This window comes from Choloepus didactylus, chromosome 6 (genome assembly GCF_015220235.1).
Source record: "Choloepus didactylus isolate mChoDid1 chromosome 6, mChoDid1.pri, whole genome shotgun sequence".
Lineage (NCBI taxonomy): Eukaryota > Metazoa > Chordata > Mammalia > Pilosa > Megalonychidae > Choloepus > Choloepus didactylus.
Window position 1 is genome coordinate 66,208,664 of NC_051312.1, and position 19,234 is coordinate 66,227,897.

At 44.5% G+C, this 19,234-nt stretch overlaps 1 protein-coding gene and 1 pseudogene across 1 annotated transcript in view; both read right to left on the minus strand.

Annotated features, from left to right (window-relative positions):
* Positions 1-3,850: 3,850 nt before the first annotated feature.
* CALCB (calcitonin related polypeptide beta) overlaps positions 3,851-19,234 on the minus strand; it is a 177,861-nt gene continuing 162,477 nt past the window's right edge. The window contains exons 3-6 of the mRNA XM_037838483.1: positions 7,215-7,309; positions 6,844-6,981; positions 4,558-4,742; positions 3,851-4,006 (exon numbers count right to left, since the gene is read on the minus strand). Coding sequence (XP_037694411.1) covers positions 4,583-4,742; positions 6,844-6,981; positions 7,215-7,300 — 384 coding nt within the window. The 5' untranslated portion in view covers positions 7,301-7,309 and the 3' untranslated portion in view covers positions 3,851-4,006; positions 4,558-4,582. The remainder of the gene's footprint in view (positions 4,007-4,557; positions 4,743-6,843; positions 6,982-7,214; positions 7,310-19,234) is intronic.
* On the minus strand, positions 9,467-18,805 carry LOC119536961 (annotated as a pseudogene).

Below are 19,234 nucleotides of genomic sequence, written 5' to 3' on the forward strand. Positions count from 1 at the left end.
AAAGAAATAATGGCTGGAAACTTCCCAAATTTAATAAAAGACATGAATATATACATCTAAAATGCTCAATGAACTCCATTCAGGATAAACACAAATAGACCTATGCCAGGGCATATTGTAAGCAAACTGTCAAATGCCAAAGATAAAAAGAGGATTCTGAAAGTCACAGGAGAGAAGCAATGTGTCACATACAGGGAGGCCTCAATCAAATTAAGTTCTGATTTCTCATTGGAAACCATGAAAGCAAAAAGGCACTGGGGTGACATATTTTAAGTACTGAAAGCATTTTAAAGTACTGGAAGCAAAAAACTGCCAACCAAGAATTCTGTATTTGGCAAGACTGTCTTTCAAAAATGAGGGAGAGATTAAGACATTCCCAGATAAACAAAAGCTAAGGGAATCCATAAGTACTGGACCAGGCCTATAAGAGATGCTAATAGAGTTCTGTAGGTTTAAATGAAAGGATGATAGACATTAGATCAAAGCTGCATGAAGAATAAAGATCTCCATTAAGGATGACAACATGGGTAAATATAAACGCCAGTACTATTGTATTTTTCATTTCTAATGCCACTCTTTACTTCCTACAGGATCTAAAAGTCAAATGCATAAATTGTAATGATAAATCAGTGATTTTGAACTCATAATGCATAAACATGTAATTTATGACAGAACCACAAAAGGTGGAGGGACGGAGGGGACACTGTGTATACTACTGGAGTTCAGTTAGTATCAAGTTAAATGAGATGTTAAACTTAAGCCCCATGACAACTATAAAGAAAATATCAGAGAATATGCAAGTTCATAGAGATGGAAAGTAGAGTATAGGTTGCCAGGGACAGGGTGGAGACAGGGGGAATGAAGAGTTAATGCACAATTGGGTGTAGGGTTTCTGTTTGGGGAGATGGAGAATTTTCAGTAATGGTAAGTGTTGAGATTACCACGACATTGTAAATGGTATGTTTGGGAGTGGCTGAGATGGGAAAATTTATGTAGTATATATGTTCACACAATTTTTAAAAAAAGAGCAACTAAAGAGACAATGACAGTTAAATGCAATACATGATCCTGTACGAGAGCTAATAAAGGGAGTAGAAAAGACTCAAAAGGACATTACAGAGACATATGAAAAATTGGAAGATAGACTATAAGCTTTATATCAGTCAACATTTCTTGAACTTGATAACTGCATTTAAGGTGATTACATAGTGAATATCCTTATTCTTAGTAAATACAATGTAGTAAGAATTCAAGGAGCTTGATATATACAACCAACATTCAGGTGTTCAGAAAATGGATTGAGAAATAGATGGACAGAGAGACACATAAATGGATAGATGGATGGATGGGTGAATAGATATAATGATACAACAAACGGCAAAATGTTAAAATTGGTGGATGCGGGTAACTGCGGAAATAGGGTTATGTTGGAGTTTCTCTGAATGAGGTTTGTATTATTTTGGTAACTGTCCTGTAAGTTTGAAAGTATGTCAGAGTAAAAAGTTAAAAAAAAAAAAAAAAAGGGCACAGCTTTATTCGTAAGTGCCAAAAACTGGAAACAACCCAGGTGTCCTTCAATGGGCAAAAGGATAAACCATCTGTGGTACATCCATACAACTTAACACTACTCAGCAACAAAAAGAAACAAACTATCAATACATGCAAAAACATGGTTAAATTTCAAATGCATTACATTAAGTAAAAGAAGTCAAACTCAAAAGACTACATAGTGATTACATTTGTATGTCATTTTGGAAAAGCAAAACTATAGGGACAAAGAACAGAACAGTCATTACAAGGGGTTGGGGGTGGGGGGGGGCAGCAATCAACTGCAAAGAGGAAGCATGGGACATTTGGGGGTATGCAGGAACTGTTTTGTATCTTTGCTGTGTTGATAATTACATGACTACGTATTTGTCAAAACTCATAGAACAGTACACCAAAAAGAATGAATTTTATAGTGTATAAATTTAAAATTAAATGGTTTAAGAAAAATACTGGGGCTGGAACTCTGCAAACCTCATTTGCTTTTCCCAAGCTGGCCCCCCATTAGGCTTTGCTAGTTGGGGTTAATAAAAGGAGGTAAGAAGGCGGAGAAACAAGAGGCTTTTCCCCTCCAGTTCTCCATGTCACCCACAATGCTTCTTTACCCTGGCAGTGAAGTTGGTTCTGGTTTCCTGCTTTGTTTTGCTTTCCCATACTCCTGGGACAGCCTTGTTGTGCCCCCTTGGGGATACCAGCATCAGCCAGTCAGCCCCTCTTCCTGGTGATCTGAGAATCCTTCTCCAAGTTTCTAGATTCCGATCTACAATTCCCTCTTCCCTTTGTCCCTGTAGCCCTGAGGATGGTAGCTACTTCCTACACTTTCTAACTCTGTGATAGCTCTTGTTCTTTTTTGCCTTTTCAGTACTCTGATAACTGTTTAGCCAATTCCTTACATTAAATTATTTGCTAGAATTGCTGGTGTGGTTTCTGTTTTTCTGACTAGAACTTCACTGACAAAAAGCCTAAATCTCTTTCGCCCTACAAGTGCTAAAGCTTCTGACCTCCCCATTACTCCTCTGACTTCATCTCCTACTTCTCTTCCCCATCATTCACTCTAGATCTAACTACCAATTCACAGGAAATACAGAAGATACAGGAACCTGGTAAATCTCACCACAGGGATGCAATCACCTGAATCTGGAATGTGGGATACTCTACTGAAAAAAAAAAAGAGGTAGTCTCTCCAACAAATAAATTGCAAGGGTTGAAAAAAGATGGAGAAGCCTCTAGATTAGAAGAGTCATAAAAGATATCAACTAATAGAAATTTAAGGACCTAGTGAAACTGATTATATATATGGACAATATAAGGTAATTGGGGAAATTGAACCATGACTGGATGTCATATGGATATTAAATAATTAAGAAATTGTTAATTTATTTTAGGTGTCAATTGGCATTGTGGCTATGGTAAAAGGATCTGTCTCATTTAGAGACACATGGTGAGTATTTATGAATGAATTTTATAATAATACTCTAGAAGGGGAAACACAGTAGATGGGGTATAGATGTAACAATATTGATCATAAATTGATTATTGTTGATGCCTAGTAAGGGGTAAACGGGTTCACTGTATTATGTAAAGATGAGGTTGTTTCTATGTTTAAAATTCTCCAAGTGTCTCCAAAATCTGAGGGTCTAGCATGTGAGGCAGCTAAGTGAAAGGATAGCTCACACATCTCTGTAAAACATCAGGAGCCATGAGAAGTATATAATACAATGGTTTCAACTGTAAGCTCTGGAAACTGACAACAGGGTTAAAGTACTGGCTTTGCCTTTTTTGCCTACCTGTGTGGCCTTGGACTTCACTTCCCTATGCCTCAGTTTTCTCAGGTGTTAAGTGGAAATAATGAAAGTATCTATCCCCATGGGGTCAGTGAGAAGATTAAATGAATTAACAAATATAAAGCACTGCCTAGAATGTCATCTGACTCATAATAAGCACTCAATGAATGTTAGCTATCATTATTATTATATAGGAAAACAAGTTAAAATGAACCACCAGGGACTTGAACCAAATGTATCCAAAATATGTTTTTAATCTTGATGAAGTTCACAAATGGCACAATATTGACATTTCCTTAAATAAGTTATACAATCATATTCTTACACAAGGCACAGCATCCCCCATTACCATGTATCCCCAGAGGCCACAAGTGGCAGTGATTTCTCACCCCCTAAGGTTTGGCAGAGCTGCCAGGATCAGCAGGATGGCTCTCAGAGAACCAGTTTGCTACGAGATAAGCTAATGAGAGATGCCATCACATTTACTGGACATAGAATTAAGTATAAAAATGATATGCAACAAATAAGGAATTCACTTATTTTACATTGTATCATTCCTTTCAAATGGCAAAGGTGCTTTTTTTCAATATCTATTAGAATGCAACCATGTATCTTCCATCAGCCTTTCACCAAGTTGTTAACAGAGATGTAAGTAGTGAGTCCATCTTCATGGTAACCTGAGACCAAAAAGGAGAAGGAGGAGGAGAATGGAATAATCACAATTATTACTTGAAAAAAAACAGTAATTTGCAGAAGCTCTTCTTTCACTAGACCGTATTTACAAATTATGACTAGAAGCCATAAGCAGGCTTTGCAAGGCAATTGAAGACAAAAACAATCCAACTGATATTATTAACATTAGTCGGAGTGTGATTACACCCTCTGGCCTGAACCTGCGAACACCAATCAAGGCTTGAGCCCTTTCTGAACCTGGGCTCACTGATGAGGAGTGGCCCCTGTTAAGCTTTGCAGGCTCCTCCCTTTCTGTATCCGGGAAGACTTTTCCTTTTTTTCATTTCTCTTCTCAGAAAGGTGACACTGCATCTCTGCAACCTTTCCTAGTACTCTGTCCTTCAAGTCCAGTTCTAGAGGGAACTCACTACACCTCAGGAGGAAGAATGTAACTGGAAAAAAGGGAACTGAAGAACCTACCAGTGGGTTTTGAAATGTGGATCTTAAAACTCTGCAGCCCCTTCCCATCCATCTCCCAGAATACAAATGCAGTCACCTTCTGCCTGGAGACACTCAGTGACTCAGGCCTGCAGCTCCCTGCGGCGCCGGCCGAAGGTCCTGGAGCCCACGTCAGTGGGCACGAAGTTGCTCTTCACCACGCCCCCTGATCTGCTCAGCAAGCCGGCCAGCCGATGGGTCACGCAGGTGGCCGTGTTGCAGGCTCTCTTCTGGGCAGTGACTCTGAAGTCAGGTTGGAGAAGGAGAGGTCAGGGGCAGGGGAGTGGGTAGTAGTGGGGGAAAAAGAGCCTGCCCCATGGGACATTCACAAAGAGAACTGCAGCTCTTTCACACACCACTTAACAATAAGTGTTCCTTCTAAATGCAATTTTTAAAGATGTAAGGGAAAAAAATGGCCTAGCAGCCTTTGTGAGAAGCCTTTCCCAAAGACTGCCCCCAGAAAATCCAGTTCCAAGCTGTGGGGCATATGCTGAAACCCTGCATTTGTCATCTCTTACATACAGTTCCTTTGGGATGAGAAAGGAGTAGTCAGCAAAGACCCAGCCCCACCCTGAGACACAAAGGAAGTACAAAAGGCTATAACCCATAGATGTGCACCAACAAAATCTCCATGGGAAAAATAAAAATTTCCTAGAGTCTTACCTGGAAGAAGCTCAGAAAACAAGGCTTGCAGCATCCTCTCCCAGAAGTACCTACCTGCTCCTTAGCACATTGTTCTTGATGCTTGAGCTGGTTCACCAGGATCACCCACCAAGCCCAGTATCTATCTACACTGAGGATATGGCTACTTCTAAGCGTAGGCCCTGGGCGTGGCCCTAAGCAAGTCTTGGACATGGGCCTGAGCAATGACCACCACAGCTCAGGTCCTTTTGGAAAAATAAGTTTATTCACCAAATGATGAGGCATGAGGGATGTGCTAATTTTTGCACATATAAAAGCAGGAATTGAGGGACTCTGCCAAGAAATCCTCATTAATTTGCCCTTACTCTCTCTGATCTCTAAACCAGCCTATGAGTTCTGCTCTCTCTCCTTTCATCCTGAGGGCCTTCAAATTCTCTGACGTAAGCAAAGCTACAAATACCAGCTTGAAGAACAATCAGAAAGGACTCTGCAAGCGTCAAGTTTATGGATGGAAGCAAGAATGGTAATCAGGAAAGAGTAGGAGGAGTTCAGTTGGCATCCTAGGGCACCCCAAAGTGGGGATAATGGTCCCTCTCCAAGCTGCTGGCTATGTTCCTTTTCTTGCCAGGTGTTTCAGCCCTGAAGTCGATGCCAGAGAATGTAAGAAAGTTGTTCAGGTCCTGCGAGCGTGTGCCCAGAACACAGGTACTCAGATTACCACACCGCTTAGATCTGGGGCTGTCCAGGCTGCAGGGAAAAGACATGCCACACAATACCATGCACCAGGGTCTGCCCCTGTGGGCAGTCACACAGAGGGTTAGACAGGGAAGGGAGCACATGGAGCAGGGGAAGGACAGGCAGGCAAATGGGTAGCTCACACCTCCTTCATCAGGAGAGCTCAGAGGTAGACTGGGCCAGTCTGCAGGTTTGGACTGGATTGGGGGAGGGCTGCGGTGGGGAACGGGTGACCTTTCCCAGCATTCCACATGCTGCTCAGTTCCTTCATGCTCTGCAGAGGGAGTTCTCAGGGCAAACGCAGGTACAGCACATGCCTCTGCCTGCACAGAACTGGGGACAGGGTGGGGATGGCCTCTGCTCCAAACTCAGGGTGCACAGGAAGGTGGGCTGGGGAAGGGTGCTCTCTCTGGCTTGTGACAACATGCACATCTCCACAGAAGCTCCATGGGCAGCAGGCAGATCATATACATCTAATGGCCCAGACCTACCTTAGACACTGCTCTATCTGACCCCACCCTCTGCAAGGCTTTCACTTGCAAATGTGAAATGAAGGCTCCTTGCAGGTACGAAAGAACAACATACGCAGGTTAATCAGGTGGGGTCACATTTCTCAAACCTCCTGACATATACCAGGTCCAAACTTGGGCTTCATACTTACCTTCATTGCTGAGAGGTCTTGCAGGATTCCCAGAGTAAGTGATTCCACACCTTTCCATTTCATTTCCTACAGCCTTCAGAAGTAGAACTTTTTATGTAGTCTAACTACAGTCCCTCAAGCTGCAGCTGGGCCTGTCTTCAGTGGTGCCTGAGAATACCTGAGCCCCTGGCCCTTGTGAGCAATGACAGCCTGCTGGTTTCCTGGCCAGGTATATTCTCCCCTACCTCTTTTGAGCCATCTTCCTGGATATGCCAGGAAGTAGGAAGTCACTGTGTTGGGCAGGTCAGGTGGAGTCCGGAGCCTTACCTGGAGCCCTCTGTCTCTGTCTCCTGCTCCAGCTCCCTGGGCTTCATCTGCACAAAGTCCTTCAGCAGTGCAGCCAGCAGGAGGCGTGCTTCCTCCTCACTCAGAGTAGCCTTGTCTGTGCTGTTCTCCAGGGCAGACCTGGGGAGGGGAAGCAAACCCAGTGCAGGACCTCAGACCCCTGACCCCTGCCACTTCCCCTGAGGTGGCGGCTGCTTTGAGTCGCAGCCGATAGTGCAGGAGATCAGTGTCCATCTGATCAGCATCTATGCTGAATCACTGAGAGCCATGCATGCCTGTGACCCTAGAGGCACAAAACTGTCGGATCCCAGGGGCAGTGGGAAGGGAGTATGCTCCCAACAGGGCTGTCTCACCTGAATGGTGCTGCCTGGAGGCTGCCCACATGGCACAGGACCAAGATGCTGAGAGCCAGGGAGGGGGAGAACTTCCAAAAACCCATGACACCTCTCTGTAAAAACAGAATGAGTTTACCATTGCACCAAGCCAAGCATTGCCTGAGAGCCCACAGACTTAGGTTTTAGTCCTGCCTCTGTCTCAAATGCTGTGTGACCTGAGCACAATATCCCACATCCCCATGCCTATGTCGGTTCTTTGGCCCAAGACACTGCTGTGAAACCCGAAAGGTACATTTCACTAAAAGGCTGGTAGAGCAGAAACAGGTGTCCTGTTGGGGGAAGCTTGGTGGGAGAGGGGTTCTGGTCTGGGAGAAAGACACACACAGGCACCTGAACCTACAGCTTATGCAAAGACCTGATTATGCAGAGACCAACCGCAGACCCACATGTTGAACACTGGCTCTCCCATTGCTTCTGTCTTCTCAGGGACTGGGAATACTCCGACCACTTTCCCCTTTGCTGGACTTCACGACAACGCGTGGGAGAAAAGGAAAGTGTAGGTTGGAGAGCAGCGCTAATAGCCTGCGGATTTGGATGGGGGTGGGGGGCTGTTAATGTGCCAATGGCAGGTGCCCAGGGGCTCTGCGGGCAGAGCGGGGCTCTGTTGGAGCGCAGTTTAACAAGAGGTGCTGAGCGCCCGCACCCCGAGGTTAACGCACCGTCCTGGTCCGCGTACCGCACTGCCCAAGGTCCACGTCCGACGTCCCGGGGACGCCGGCCAGCTGGAGTCGCCTCTGAGGCAGGCTCAGGACTCCGCCGTCCCGGCAACCAAACACAGATAGCACTGTGCACCAAAGACCAAAACCGGGCACCAGGGCACCCACACCAAACTCCGGCAGGATCCTGCGAGCCAACGGGTACCAACCGAGGGGCCGCAGACCCGCCTTCTTGAGCTCGCGGAGGTTCCAGCACACAAGCGGAGAGCCCTGAGCCCAGGGTTCCACCAGCGCTCGTTGGGGGAAAATGTAGGAAACAGCTCCAACCGCCCACTTTCTCCCGAACCCAACAGAGAAGCGTGGGTAGGACCATCCAGCCGTAGGTCAGGCCGAGACGGCGTTAAAGAGGCAAGCGAGAGCCAGGCATTCAGAGCAAATTGGATGAACTAATCGAGAAGCAGTCTATCAGTGACGGCAGAGTGGGAAGTACCTCACCTGGCGACGCGCGTTTCGCGGCAGCGCGAGCGGCAAGTCCACCGGGAAAGGACACGACGCTTGCAGTGGGAGACTTCCCGGTCGAGCCCTGGGCTCTTATTCCAGTGATAGCGGAAGGGGGGTCCCCACGAGCCCACGCGACCAATCCAAAGTGACCAGGACCAGCCAATCAGAGGACCCACCGATCTCCGATTGCGTCATTGCTCGCGCTTCCTGCACCCGCTCACTAGAGCGGGGGCCATTTGCTCCCACTATTATCTGCTTTGAGGTCATTGCTGGGGGCGAGGGAGGGCTTGAGAGTGGACGGAGAGCTTTAGAACTCCAGAAAGTGGGGGCGAGTCGGGGAGAGTTTGGCGTCACAGGCAGTGCAGGACCAGAGCTTCTCTGGCCTCCTGGGCTCCTGAACCCAGGTCTCACACCCTACTTCAGTGTGATATCCTGATCCTGCAGCTTGAACCCCCAGCGAGGCTGACTAGTAATCCTGGATTCTAAAGCGCTATCAGCAGAAATCGTCTATGAAGGATAGGGGTTGGAGGTGGGGGGGGGGGGTCCACATGAGGTTCTCCCGATCCGCGCACAGTCACGCATTTCACACCTGGACCCCCCGCCACACAGTCTGACTTTCGCACCCGCACACAAGCACCAGCTGAAAGTACACGCGCCCTCACCAGCCACTAGTAAACTGATGCGCACGCGTAAACACAAACCTTCCGCGCCCATACCCGAAAGCAAGCCCGCGTGTTTCACCACCCTGAATCAAGTACACTTTACACACACAGGGGTGTACACTCCGGGGGCCACAAGCAAATACACACACATCCATGCACACAGACATGCATCCACGCACAGGAACACAGCCCCCCCACCCCCTCTGTTCTTTGGGAAAGCCGGGTTCTTGGAGTCCGCGCGACCAGCGCTCGGGGCTCCCGGGTCATAGAGAGAAGATTGGCGCTCTGGCCTAAAGTGCAAGGAGATCGCTGCAGGAAGGAGCGTGTAGGGAAAAAGGGAGAGAGCTCGACCTACCCCAGTGCCTCCGGGCTGGCTCTGCGCGCTATTTAGCTACTCCTCAGCTGCGCCCCCAAATATGCCCGCCGGCTCCTCCTGCACTAAGAGAGAGCGCGCTCTAGAAGCCACGCGTGGGGCTACAGGGGAGGGGGTGAAGCCAGAGGCGTCCGGGATCCCTAGGGCTGGTACCGGTTGTTTCTGTGGGTCAGAAGGTAGCTCTGGTGATCTTTGTCTACCCCCCACCCCCCACCCCCACCCCGGTCTTACTCAGTGGCAGGACCCTGGAAACCATTAGCCCCAGAATCTGCTGCGGAGCGGGCGGAGGTTGGCCGCCAGCACCCGGGCAATTGAGACTCCAGGGTGACCCCAAAACATCCCGACCACCGACTCCGGCGACTCCCTTCGCCTTGCAATGCCGGCGCGCAAAGTTCACGGAAGTGAGACGACCTGGAGTCGTCGGCTTCCTCAGGAAGGCAGCGCAGCACCAACAATGTGGCTCGGGACTGTGGCAGGCAGCAAGTGGATCAGGAAAACACCAAGAACTCTTGGACCTTTGTAATCCCGCACCGGGAACCGCTGCTGTCTAGGGGATTCTTCTGGTACACTGGAAAGGTATCTCTGCACCCACATTGTTGGGCTCGCTTTTCGATTGCAACCAGGGATACAGAGATGGCCTTCACTCGGGCGCCCTTCCTCCTAAAGCACTGCGAATCCGAGAGGAGACTTCTGGGTCCTTCTCCCTAATTCTGGTGGAAAGGCGCAGCTGGAAAGGCGCTACCTGCGTGAGGCCTCTGCCGTTTACACCCGGACCACCGCCACGGTCTCTGTTCCTTGGCAGAGACTGTAGCTCGCCCCTGCGGCTCCAGGCAGCACCATTTTCCACAAGGCTCCGGGGACACAGAGAAATAGCTAGGCAAGCAGAGGGATGACGGTAGGGAAGAAGGTATGAAAGGCCCCAGACCGTGGAGATCCAAGCTAGCGCTAACCTCGACGAAGTCATCAGTGGCGCGCAAAGCCAAGGAAGCAGAAGAGCGTATGGACATGCCGGTTGGTGTTTGGCTTCCCTAGACGCCTGAAAATATGAATCTGGGGCCTGGGGTATGAAAAGCCCGCACCCTTTCCAGAGACAAAGTCTGAGTCCCCACGACTTCTCTTAAGGGTTGGGAGAGGATGTTGTGCCGCCACGTCGCGGGGCGCATTCCGAGGTTGCGCCCTCCGCTCCACAGACTTGATGGCGTACAATCCAGAGAGCGGCTGCCTCCCGTGGAGTCTGCGATAATTTTTACCAAGGCCGCGGGACTCGCAACCCTGCGCCCTGACCAGAGAGCGCTCACCCGGGAGAGAGGTTTAGCAATCTTAACACAAATATACCCGATTCAGAAGCTTAGCTATCTTCTGGGGTGCCCAATGGGACTACTATTTTAGCGCTGAGCACTCAACATTATTTGGCGTATTCTTCCCCCACTAGCGTCTGAACACTACCTGACAATAGGTGCACAGCAAATGTTTGGTGAAGAGGGTAGAGAGCGAGACAGTGAACGAAGGAACAGCCCCGCGGATTCATTACCCTAAGACAATATAAATGCCAGTCAGCAGTAAACTCGCAGCCAAGTGGAATTGAGCTATATATCTAAATTAGTTGCATTAGATGGAAGAGAAGCTTGTTGAGCTAACGACGCACCCCCTTTTTATTTGATAAAAGGAATCCATGTCCTGGTGAAAACTTTCTGGAATCTAATGTTAGGAGAGTATTGAGGGCTTCTCAGGGAGCGCACCAGCTTGAGGAGCAAAATGAGGCAGTTTTCCTTAACTATCCTTGTATTATATTAGTGAGGGAATGAGAGGAAAAGTCAACAAAATAATTTGCTTTCTAAAATTGAGAACATCGCATCTTCATTTCCCTGGAACTGTTATGAGCTTCAAGCCATCCCCGGTCAGCCTAATATAAGGATTTACAAAATAGTTTCCCAGGAATATCTTTGACTTTTAAATCATCTCTTAAATATTCTGATGCTCAGTTTAAATATTTTATATATTAGTTTTAAAATCAGAAAACAGTGTAATAAAAAAGTCTTAAAATTTTATAGATCAACAGTTTCCATGGAACATAGTTTGTGAAGCTTTTGATTTATTATAACTTACATTGTTTTCTTTATGAATTTTCTAGAAGAGAATGTTTCATTCATTTGACAAATATTTTTTGAGGGCCTACTGTGTGCCAGACATTGTTCTAAGCACTTGGAATTTAGCCATGAACAAAATAAAAACCTCTCCCTTCCTGGTATTTATGTTACAGTCCTTGTATAAAACTTCCAACACCACCCTACCCGACTCATATCTTCTCAATATAATACTGTCAGCTACAGTCAATCCTCATTATTTGCAGATTCCGTATTTGCAAATTAGCCTACTTGCTAAAATGTATTTGTAATCCGAAAATCAGTACTAGCAAGTGATTTCGGTGTCATTAGAGGACATGTGCAGAGCAGGAGAAATTTGAGTCAATGATACACAAGGTCCTGGCTGAGAGAAGACAATTGTTCTGCCTTGTTTCTGTTTTCATTCTGTAAACTGGTGTCCTTTCCATGGCTTATTTTGTGCCTTATGGGGAAAATACGCACTCGCTAGATAAGTGCCTTACAGAAAAACAGGTGTGTTAGATAAGCTTTGTTCAGGCATGAGTTATACTTCTGCTGGCCACAAATACAATGTAAATGAATCAACAATATTTATTAAATAAGACATCTTTAAACAAAAACACACATAAAATAAAGTTATGTTTTGATTGACAAAAATGCAACCTGAGGCTCACAGGAACCTAACTCTGTATTTCCTTTTGGAACAATGGTTCAGTATTCACTGATTCAGTATTTGTAGTGACGTCATAGAACATAACTGCTACGAATACCGAGAATGGACTGTCATATTTATTCAATAGATATTCAGGTGGAGCACATTCACTATTATATGATTGATAGATTTTTCTGGAAACAGAATTCTAGGCTAGAAATAATATTCACTCAGAATTTTGCAAATATTCCTATTATCTTCCATTTCCAGTTGACTATTGAGAAACCCATTTCCTTTGTTGTTGTTGTTATTTTGTTTTGTTTTTTGTTTCATATGGAGTCTTTTTTCTCTCTCTCTGGAAACTTTCAGAATCTTCTCTTTTCCTCCAAATTCACCTAAAATTGCACAATGATATGCCTTGGTACATGAAGATGTGTCCTTGTTCTGAGTCCTAAGGAAGCACTTTCAATCTGAAAATTTATATCCTTCACTTCAGGGAAATTTTTTTGTTTGTATCTTTGATAATTCCCTCCTCTCATTTTTTTCCTTTGCTCCACTTTCTGGGATTTTTTTTTTTCAAATTTATCTTCAAAAGTTATATTATTATTTAGTTCTTGTGATCATACTTTTTATTTCCAAGAGCTCTTTTTAGAAATTCTGTCAATATTACTTTTTACGACTTCCTATTTTTACTTGAGTGAAACAATTCTCTTAGCTGTCTGAGGTTATATAGTGTCTTAGTTTGCCAGGGCTGCTGTAACAAAGTGCCACTGACTAATTGGCTTAAAACAACAGAAATTTATTGTCTCACAGTTCTGGAGGCTAGAAGCCCAAAATCAAGTTGTTGGCAGGGTCATGCTTCCTGTTAAAGGGGAGAGACCAGTTTCCAGCTTCTCTCCTGGCTTCTGGGGTGGGCAGAAATCCATGCCATTCCTTGTTTGCCCTAAAAGGAGCCCTCCAATCTCCTGTATGGGACAGCAAGATGGGGGTTGGATGGTGATGTGAGGGTGGAATATAAGCCTAATGAGCAATGAAGGCTGAGTCTTGCCATTCATTATGAATACTTTCATCATTGTACTTGTGCCCTCAGCTCTGGTTTGTGTCCCTAAATCCACAGCCTCACAGGGTCCTTTCAGAGGGTAATCTTCCTTTTCTGGGACCCAACAGGGTTGGGCATCAGACCGCAAAGGATTTGGAAGGAAATTCTGGGTCAACATTCCCCTTTTGAAAGCTTGAAATCACTCCTGTTTTTCAGCCCATCCATAGATGCACTCAATTGCTCAAACCCCTGAGCTTTCCCAGAGTCATTGCTTCTGGATGGCTTTTTCTACCCTACTAGAGTTTATAACTAGAAATGTACATCTTTAAACTCCTTTTCTTTCTGTCAAACCAGTTAAGGAGACTTTCCACAGGATGGGAGATGCCGACAGTCTTCGCAGAACCCTCAAATTACACTCAATGCACTGGACGTTCCTCAGCAGATTCCGCCTCCCCGTGACAAGCCACCTGCTTGGGGGCTGCTCTCCCCAAGCCCCAGAGAAACGGAGATGCCAACATCTACCCACAGAAGTCCCTTCTGGAGACCAAGAATATTTTTAGAGTTGTCTGTGTCTGCCAGGGAATGAGCAAAGCATGGTGGCCCAGGCCCAGGCTGGTTCCTCTGAGAGATGGACAGACTCAGTGAGTGACGTCAGGAATTACTCAGGTTGGGTTCCTCTCAGATGATTAAATTTCTCCCTTGGCTCAGAATCACAGAACCTAAATTGACTCTCTCCTCCCCCTCTGAGAGCATTGTCCCACACTGTGAAAGAGGAAGAAATACAGGTCCTCAAAACTTCCTTGTAAAGTTTATTAGAGTAAAACCTCCTTCATTCAGTGCTTTCAGAAAATGGAATGTTTTCACTAAGGTAAATTCCCAGGTAACTGAAACTTTACTTTAAGTGGGAAATACACATTTTTAAAGCCATTTGGGATGGAACACTTTTTAAAACGCATTATAATTTCCTCTTAAACTTCTCTGGATGACACACAGCCATCATCAAAAGAATATTGGTCACAGTGCTGCATCCTCAGTGAGGGCCCTGAGTTAGTTGGACCTCTTACCCCCACGCTTGCTGATGCCGGACTGCTATCTTTTGAGCTTTGGTCCCCCATTTTCAGGTATCCATATACTTCTTCACAGGCTCTTACAATCGTGTTTTTGGTAGTTACTTCTGGTCACTGTTAATATATCTGCTGCTACCTCCAGGCCCAGTCTATCTGAATTTCCACCACCTAATTGAGTGCTATCAGGAATGCAATAGAATCATGGTCAATGGAACTGGCTGGGGTGGAGCAGAAGTATGGAGGGTAAGGGAAGGATCTAATTGTCCCTCCTAGGAGTAATGTCCAAGAGCTCTAATGTATTGACTTGTAACATTTACTTCAGCCCCTCAGAGGCCATTTCTCTACCTTTCTAGCCCTCACTTATCTCTCATACAGAGGAAATTGCTGGATAGGGGAATGCTTCTTAGGGTTTTTTCACTGTTTCTATAGTTTTAAGAAAGTTCAAGTCAGACCATAGGTTTAAAAAAATGGTCTTGCATTCCAGGCTATAGTTTATTAGCAATGCTGTCCAATAGAACTTTCTGCAGTGATGGAAATGTTCTATATCTGTGCTATCCAGTACAATAGCTGCTAGCCACATGTGGCTCCTGAGCATGTAAACTATGGCTAGGGTGAGTGAAGAATTGAATTTTTAATTTTATATAATTTTAATTAATTTAAATCGAAATAGCCACATGTAGCTAGTGCCTCCTAAATTGTACCTCACAGGTCTGTGGTATAGTTTAGTGATTAAATGCATAGATTTTGGAGCCAGACTGCCTGTTGTTCAAATTCTGGCACCGGCAGTTATTTGTTGTGTGACTGTAGGCAAATCACTTAACCTTGCTGTTCCTCAGGATTCTCTTTTATAAAATAAGGATAATAATATTATCTAGTTCATACACCATGGTGAGAATTAAGTAAGGCAGTAAATATAAAGCTCTTAGAGCAGCATATGGCAAATAGTATGTCCTATATAAAGCCTAGCTGGTGTCTTAGATTTGGTTTCTCCAGAAACAGACTCTGAGACAAGAGTTTGAACACAAATAATTTCTTTGGGAGTTGCACCAGTAAAGGAACAGGGAAGTGAGACAGGGAAGGGAATATAGACATTACACAGTACTTTAATGACCAGGTTACCACAGTCAGCAACTAGAGCTTAATTCTGCGAGACCCTCTTGGAAACGATCTAGAAAGCACCTCAGAGTTCTCCCACCCAAGGAGCTATAAGTTATTTATCCACCAACTCCAGTCCGTCATCATTTGAGGGATTCTCCCAGAGGTGCTCACTCCCCAGCACATTCAGACTGTACTACAACATCAAGCTTCTGTAGCCAGAGAAAATTTCCGTGTAGAGAGCTATAGGTACTTGCATTAGAAAGATGTAGGTGCAAATGGGAAGAGTATACACTGGCAGAGCATCAAGAAAGGCTGCTATAGCCCAAATTATTATTATAATTGTAAAGAATCTGCCATTGCTTAATGGCCCTCTCTAGAAATAGCCAGGAAGAAGTTTCCCATTCATATCATATTGTGAAAGATTAGCCAATAAGCTGTGATATGCTGATGTGAGATCACAGGCTAACCAGGCCCATCTTATTCATAAGAATAAGATCTGGAAGGCCCTTTGGGAGGTCCTTTAGTCTTACAGCCAGTTACCTTCAGTGCCCCTTTGATCGGTAGGCAAAGACACTGAGAAATCATTGCCATATACTCTCTCCCAGCAATAAATCAAACCCACACAAAAATCTCTCAGTTCATAGGAAAATGTAAAGAACATGCTGCCCAAGACTCACTAATATCAGATGAAGGTCATGGAGAGGATCCCAGTCCCAGTGTATTATTTTTGATGAATCAATGTTTTATTTCTTGTGGGACAGACCCTATTTTCTCAAACCTAGTGTCTTAGTAGTTTTCCTTAGGCAGGAAATTACTGGGGAAGTTTCTTCTGTTTTTTGATGAAGATAACTAAATCGGGCTTATTTATGTAGACGTGCATTTTCAGCTATCTACTTTGATTAGTTAAAAATGAATTTTCATACTTATTCCTGAAAGGATGGAGGGTCTTGGGAGATAGAAAAATGACTGTTAACAGTAATGCTAGTTGTTAACATTTGGCATTGTATTAATCAGGATTCTAAGTGGCATGCAACAGAACCCTCTCTAGCTGATTTAAGCAGGATGAGATTTGTGACAAGGTATTCAGAAGGTTACAGAATTTTTTTAAAAGACATGAGAACAAGTCCAGACGTCACACAACCAGGAACAACATATCCAGGAGAAACCAATCATTTCATGGAAATGTTCTAGTTGAAAGTCCATTGCTGATCACCTACGGCAGTTTTTTTTTTTTTTTTTTTTTTTTTAGTACATTTGTTGCTGTTGATGAGAGAATGTTTAAATACTGTTAACTGTAGTATATAGTTTGCAATAGGTATATTTTTCTCTGTATACCCCTCTATTATTAGCTTCTAGTTGTAGTGTCATACGTTTGTTCTAGTTCATGAAACGGATTTCAAATGTTTGTACAGTTAATCACAGACATTGTCCACCACAAGATTCACTGTTTTATACATTCCCATCTTTTAACCTCCAACTTTCCTTCTGGTGACATACGTGACTCTAAGCTTCTCCTTTCCATCACATTCACACACCATTCAGCACTGTTAGTTATTCTCACAATAATGTGCTACCATCACTTCTATCCACTTCCAAACACTTGGGTTCAACCTAGTTGAACATTCGCTTATAAAAAGCAATGCTCCCCGTTCTTTAACCTCATTCAATATCCTGTTAACTTATATTTCATGCCTAGGTTTACATATAATAATTAGTTCATATCAGTGAGACCATGCAATATTTGTCTTTATGGGTCTGACTTATTTCACTCAATGTAGTGCCCTCAAGGTCTCTTCATCAACCATTGTTTTTTTTAAGGTTTTGTTCTTCTACCATACTTTCCATCCTAAGTAAACAATTGATGGTTCCCTGTGTAGTTACATATTTATGTATTCACCACCATCATGACTATCTATATAAAGATATCTCCATTTCTTCCACAAGGAAGGAGAAGAGTCAAAGAAGGTAGAGAGACAAAAGAAAAAGAAAGAAAGAAAAAAACATGATAGCTAAAAAGCAATGAAAGGAAAGATAGAATTAAACTAAAGTAGAATAAAAGAGTCAGACAATATCACCAATTCCAAGAGTCCCATACCCCTCCCTTACGTCCCTCTCTTACAGGCATTTAGCCTTGGTATATTCCTTTGTTACATTAAATGAAGCATAATACAAAGTTTCTGTTAACTATAGTCTCTAGTTTGCATTGATTGTATTTTCCTCCAATGCCACCCTTAAAAAAAAATCTACATTAAAGCCCTTTGTTGGAATGTTTTACACTTTCCACAGAACAAAAACTAAAATAACCTGTTATACAGTTAGTCACAAATATAGTCCTCGTGTTTGTTTTTGCCTATACACATGAGTATTGTCTAAAACATGTCTTCTTTGTAACAGCTAGGCCCTGCCACCACTGTGCTTGGCTGAGTTCACAAATCTGTTGTAACCTTCTGCCACTGCCATAGCTACTGCTGCTGCTGGAACCACCATAGCCCCCTTGGTTTCGTGGTTTTGCAAAGTACTGGCCTCACCACCATAAGGGCCAGAGCTTCTGCCTCCAAAGTTTCCTCACTTCATGGGTCCAAAATTTGAAGATTGATTGTTGTAATTGCCAAAATCATTGTAGCTTCTGCCACCTCCAAAATTGCTTCTGTCATCACCAAATCCATTATAGCCATCCCCACTGCCACCATATCCACCACCACCTCGGCTACCACCAAAGCCACCATGACCACTGAAGTTCCCTCCATGACCAAAGTTGTCATTCCCCCCAAAACCACCTCCACGACCACCACCAAAGCTTCCAGAACCACTTTGACCTCTTTGGCTGGATGAAGCACTGGCCATCTCTTGCTTAGACAGGGCTTTTCTTACTTCACAGTTGTGGCCATTCACTGTTTGGTATTTCTGAATGACAGTCTCATCCACAGAGTCATGATCATCAAAGGTTACAAAAGCAAAGTCTCTCTTCTTGCCACTGCCTCAGTCAGTCATGATTTCAATCACTTTAATCTTCCCATACTGCTCAAAATAATCTCTTAGGTGATGCTCTTCAGTGTCTTCTTTAATGCTACCAACAAAGATCTTTTTCACAGTTCAGTGGGCACCTGGTCTTTGAGAGCCTTCTCTTGAGACAGCCCTCTTTGGTTCCACAACCCTTCCATCCACCTTATGTGGCATTGCATTCATGGCTGCATCCACCTCCTCCACAGTAGAGTACGTGACAAACCCAAAGCCTCTGGACCGTTTGGTGTTTGGATCTCTCATTACCACACAGTCCGTGAGCATTCCCCATTGCTCAAAATGGCTACTCAGACTTTCATTGGTTGTTTCAAAGCTCAGCCCTCTGAAGAAAAGCTTCTGCAGCTGTTCAGGCTCTTTAGGAGACTCTGACTTAGACATGATGGCAGTAGGAGGAAAGAATTCAATGATGCTTCCTCAGTGGCGTCCATGGGCAGAAAGCACCACCCTATTTTAACACCTTGCAAAGTTGACATTCATTTGTTCTCCCTCATGTAAAAACGTATTTTTACATTTTATCACAATTGTTGAGTACCATAGTGTTCTAGTTTGCTAATGCTGCCAGAATGCAAAACACCAGAAATGGATTGGCTTTTATAAAACGGGGTATATTTGGTTACACAGTTACAATTTTAAGGCCATAAAGTGTCCAAGGTAAGGCATCAACAACTGGGTACCTTCACTAGAGGATGGCCAATGGCATCTGGAAAACCTCTGTTAGCTGGAAAGGCACGTGGCTGGCGTCTGCTCCAAGTTCTGGTTTCAAATGACTTTCTCCCAGGGAGTTCCTCTCTAGGCTTCAGCTCCTCA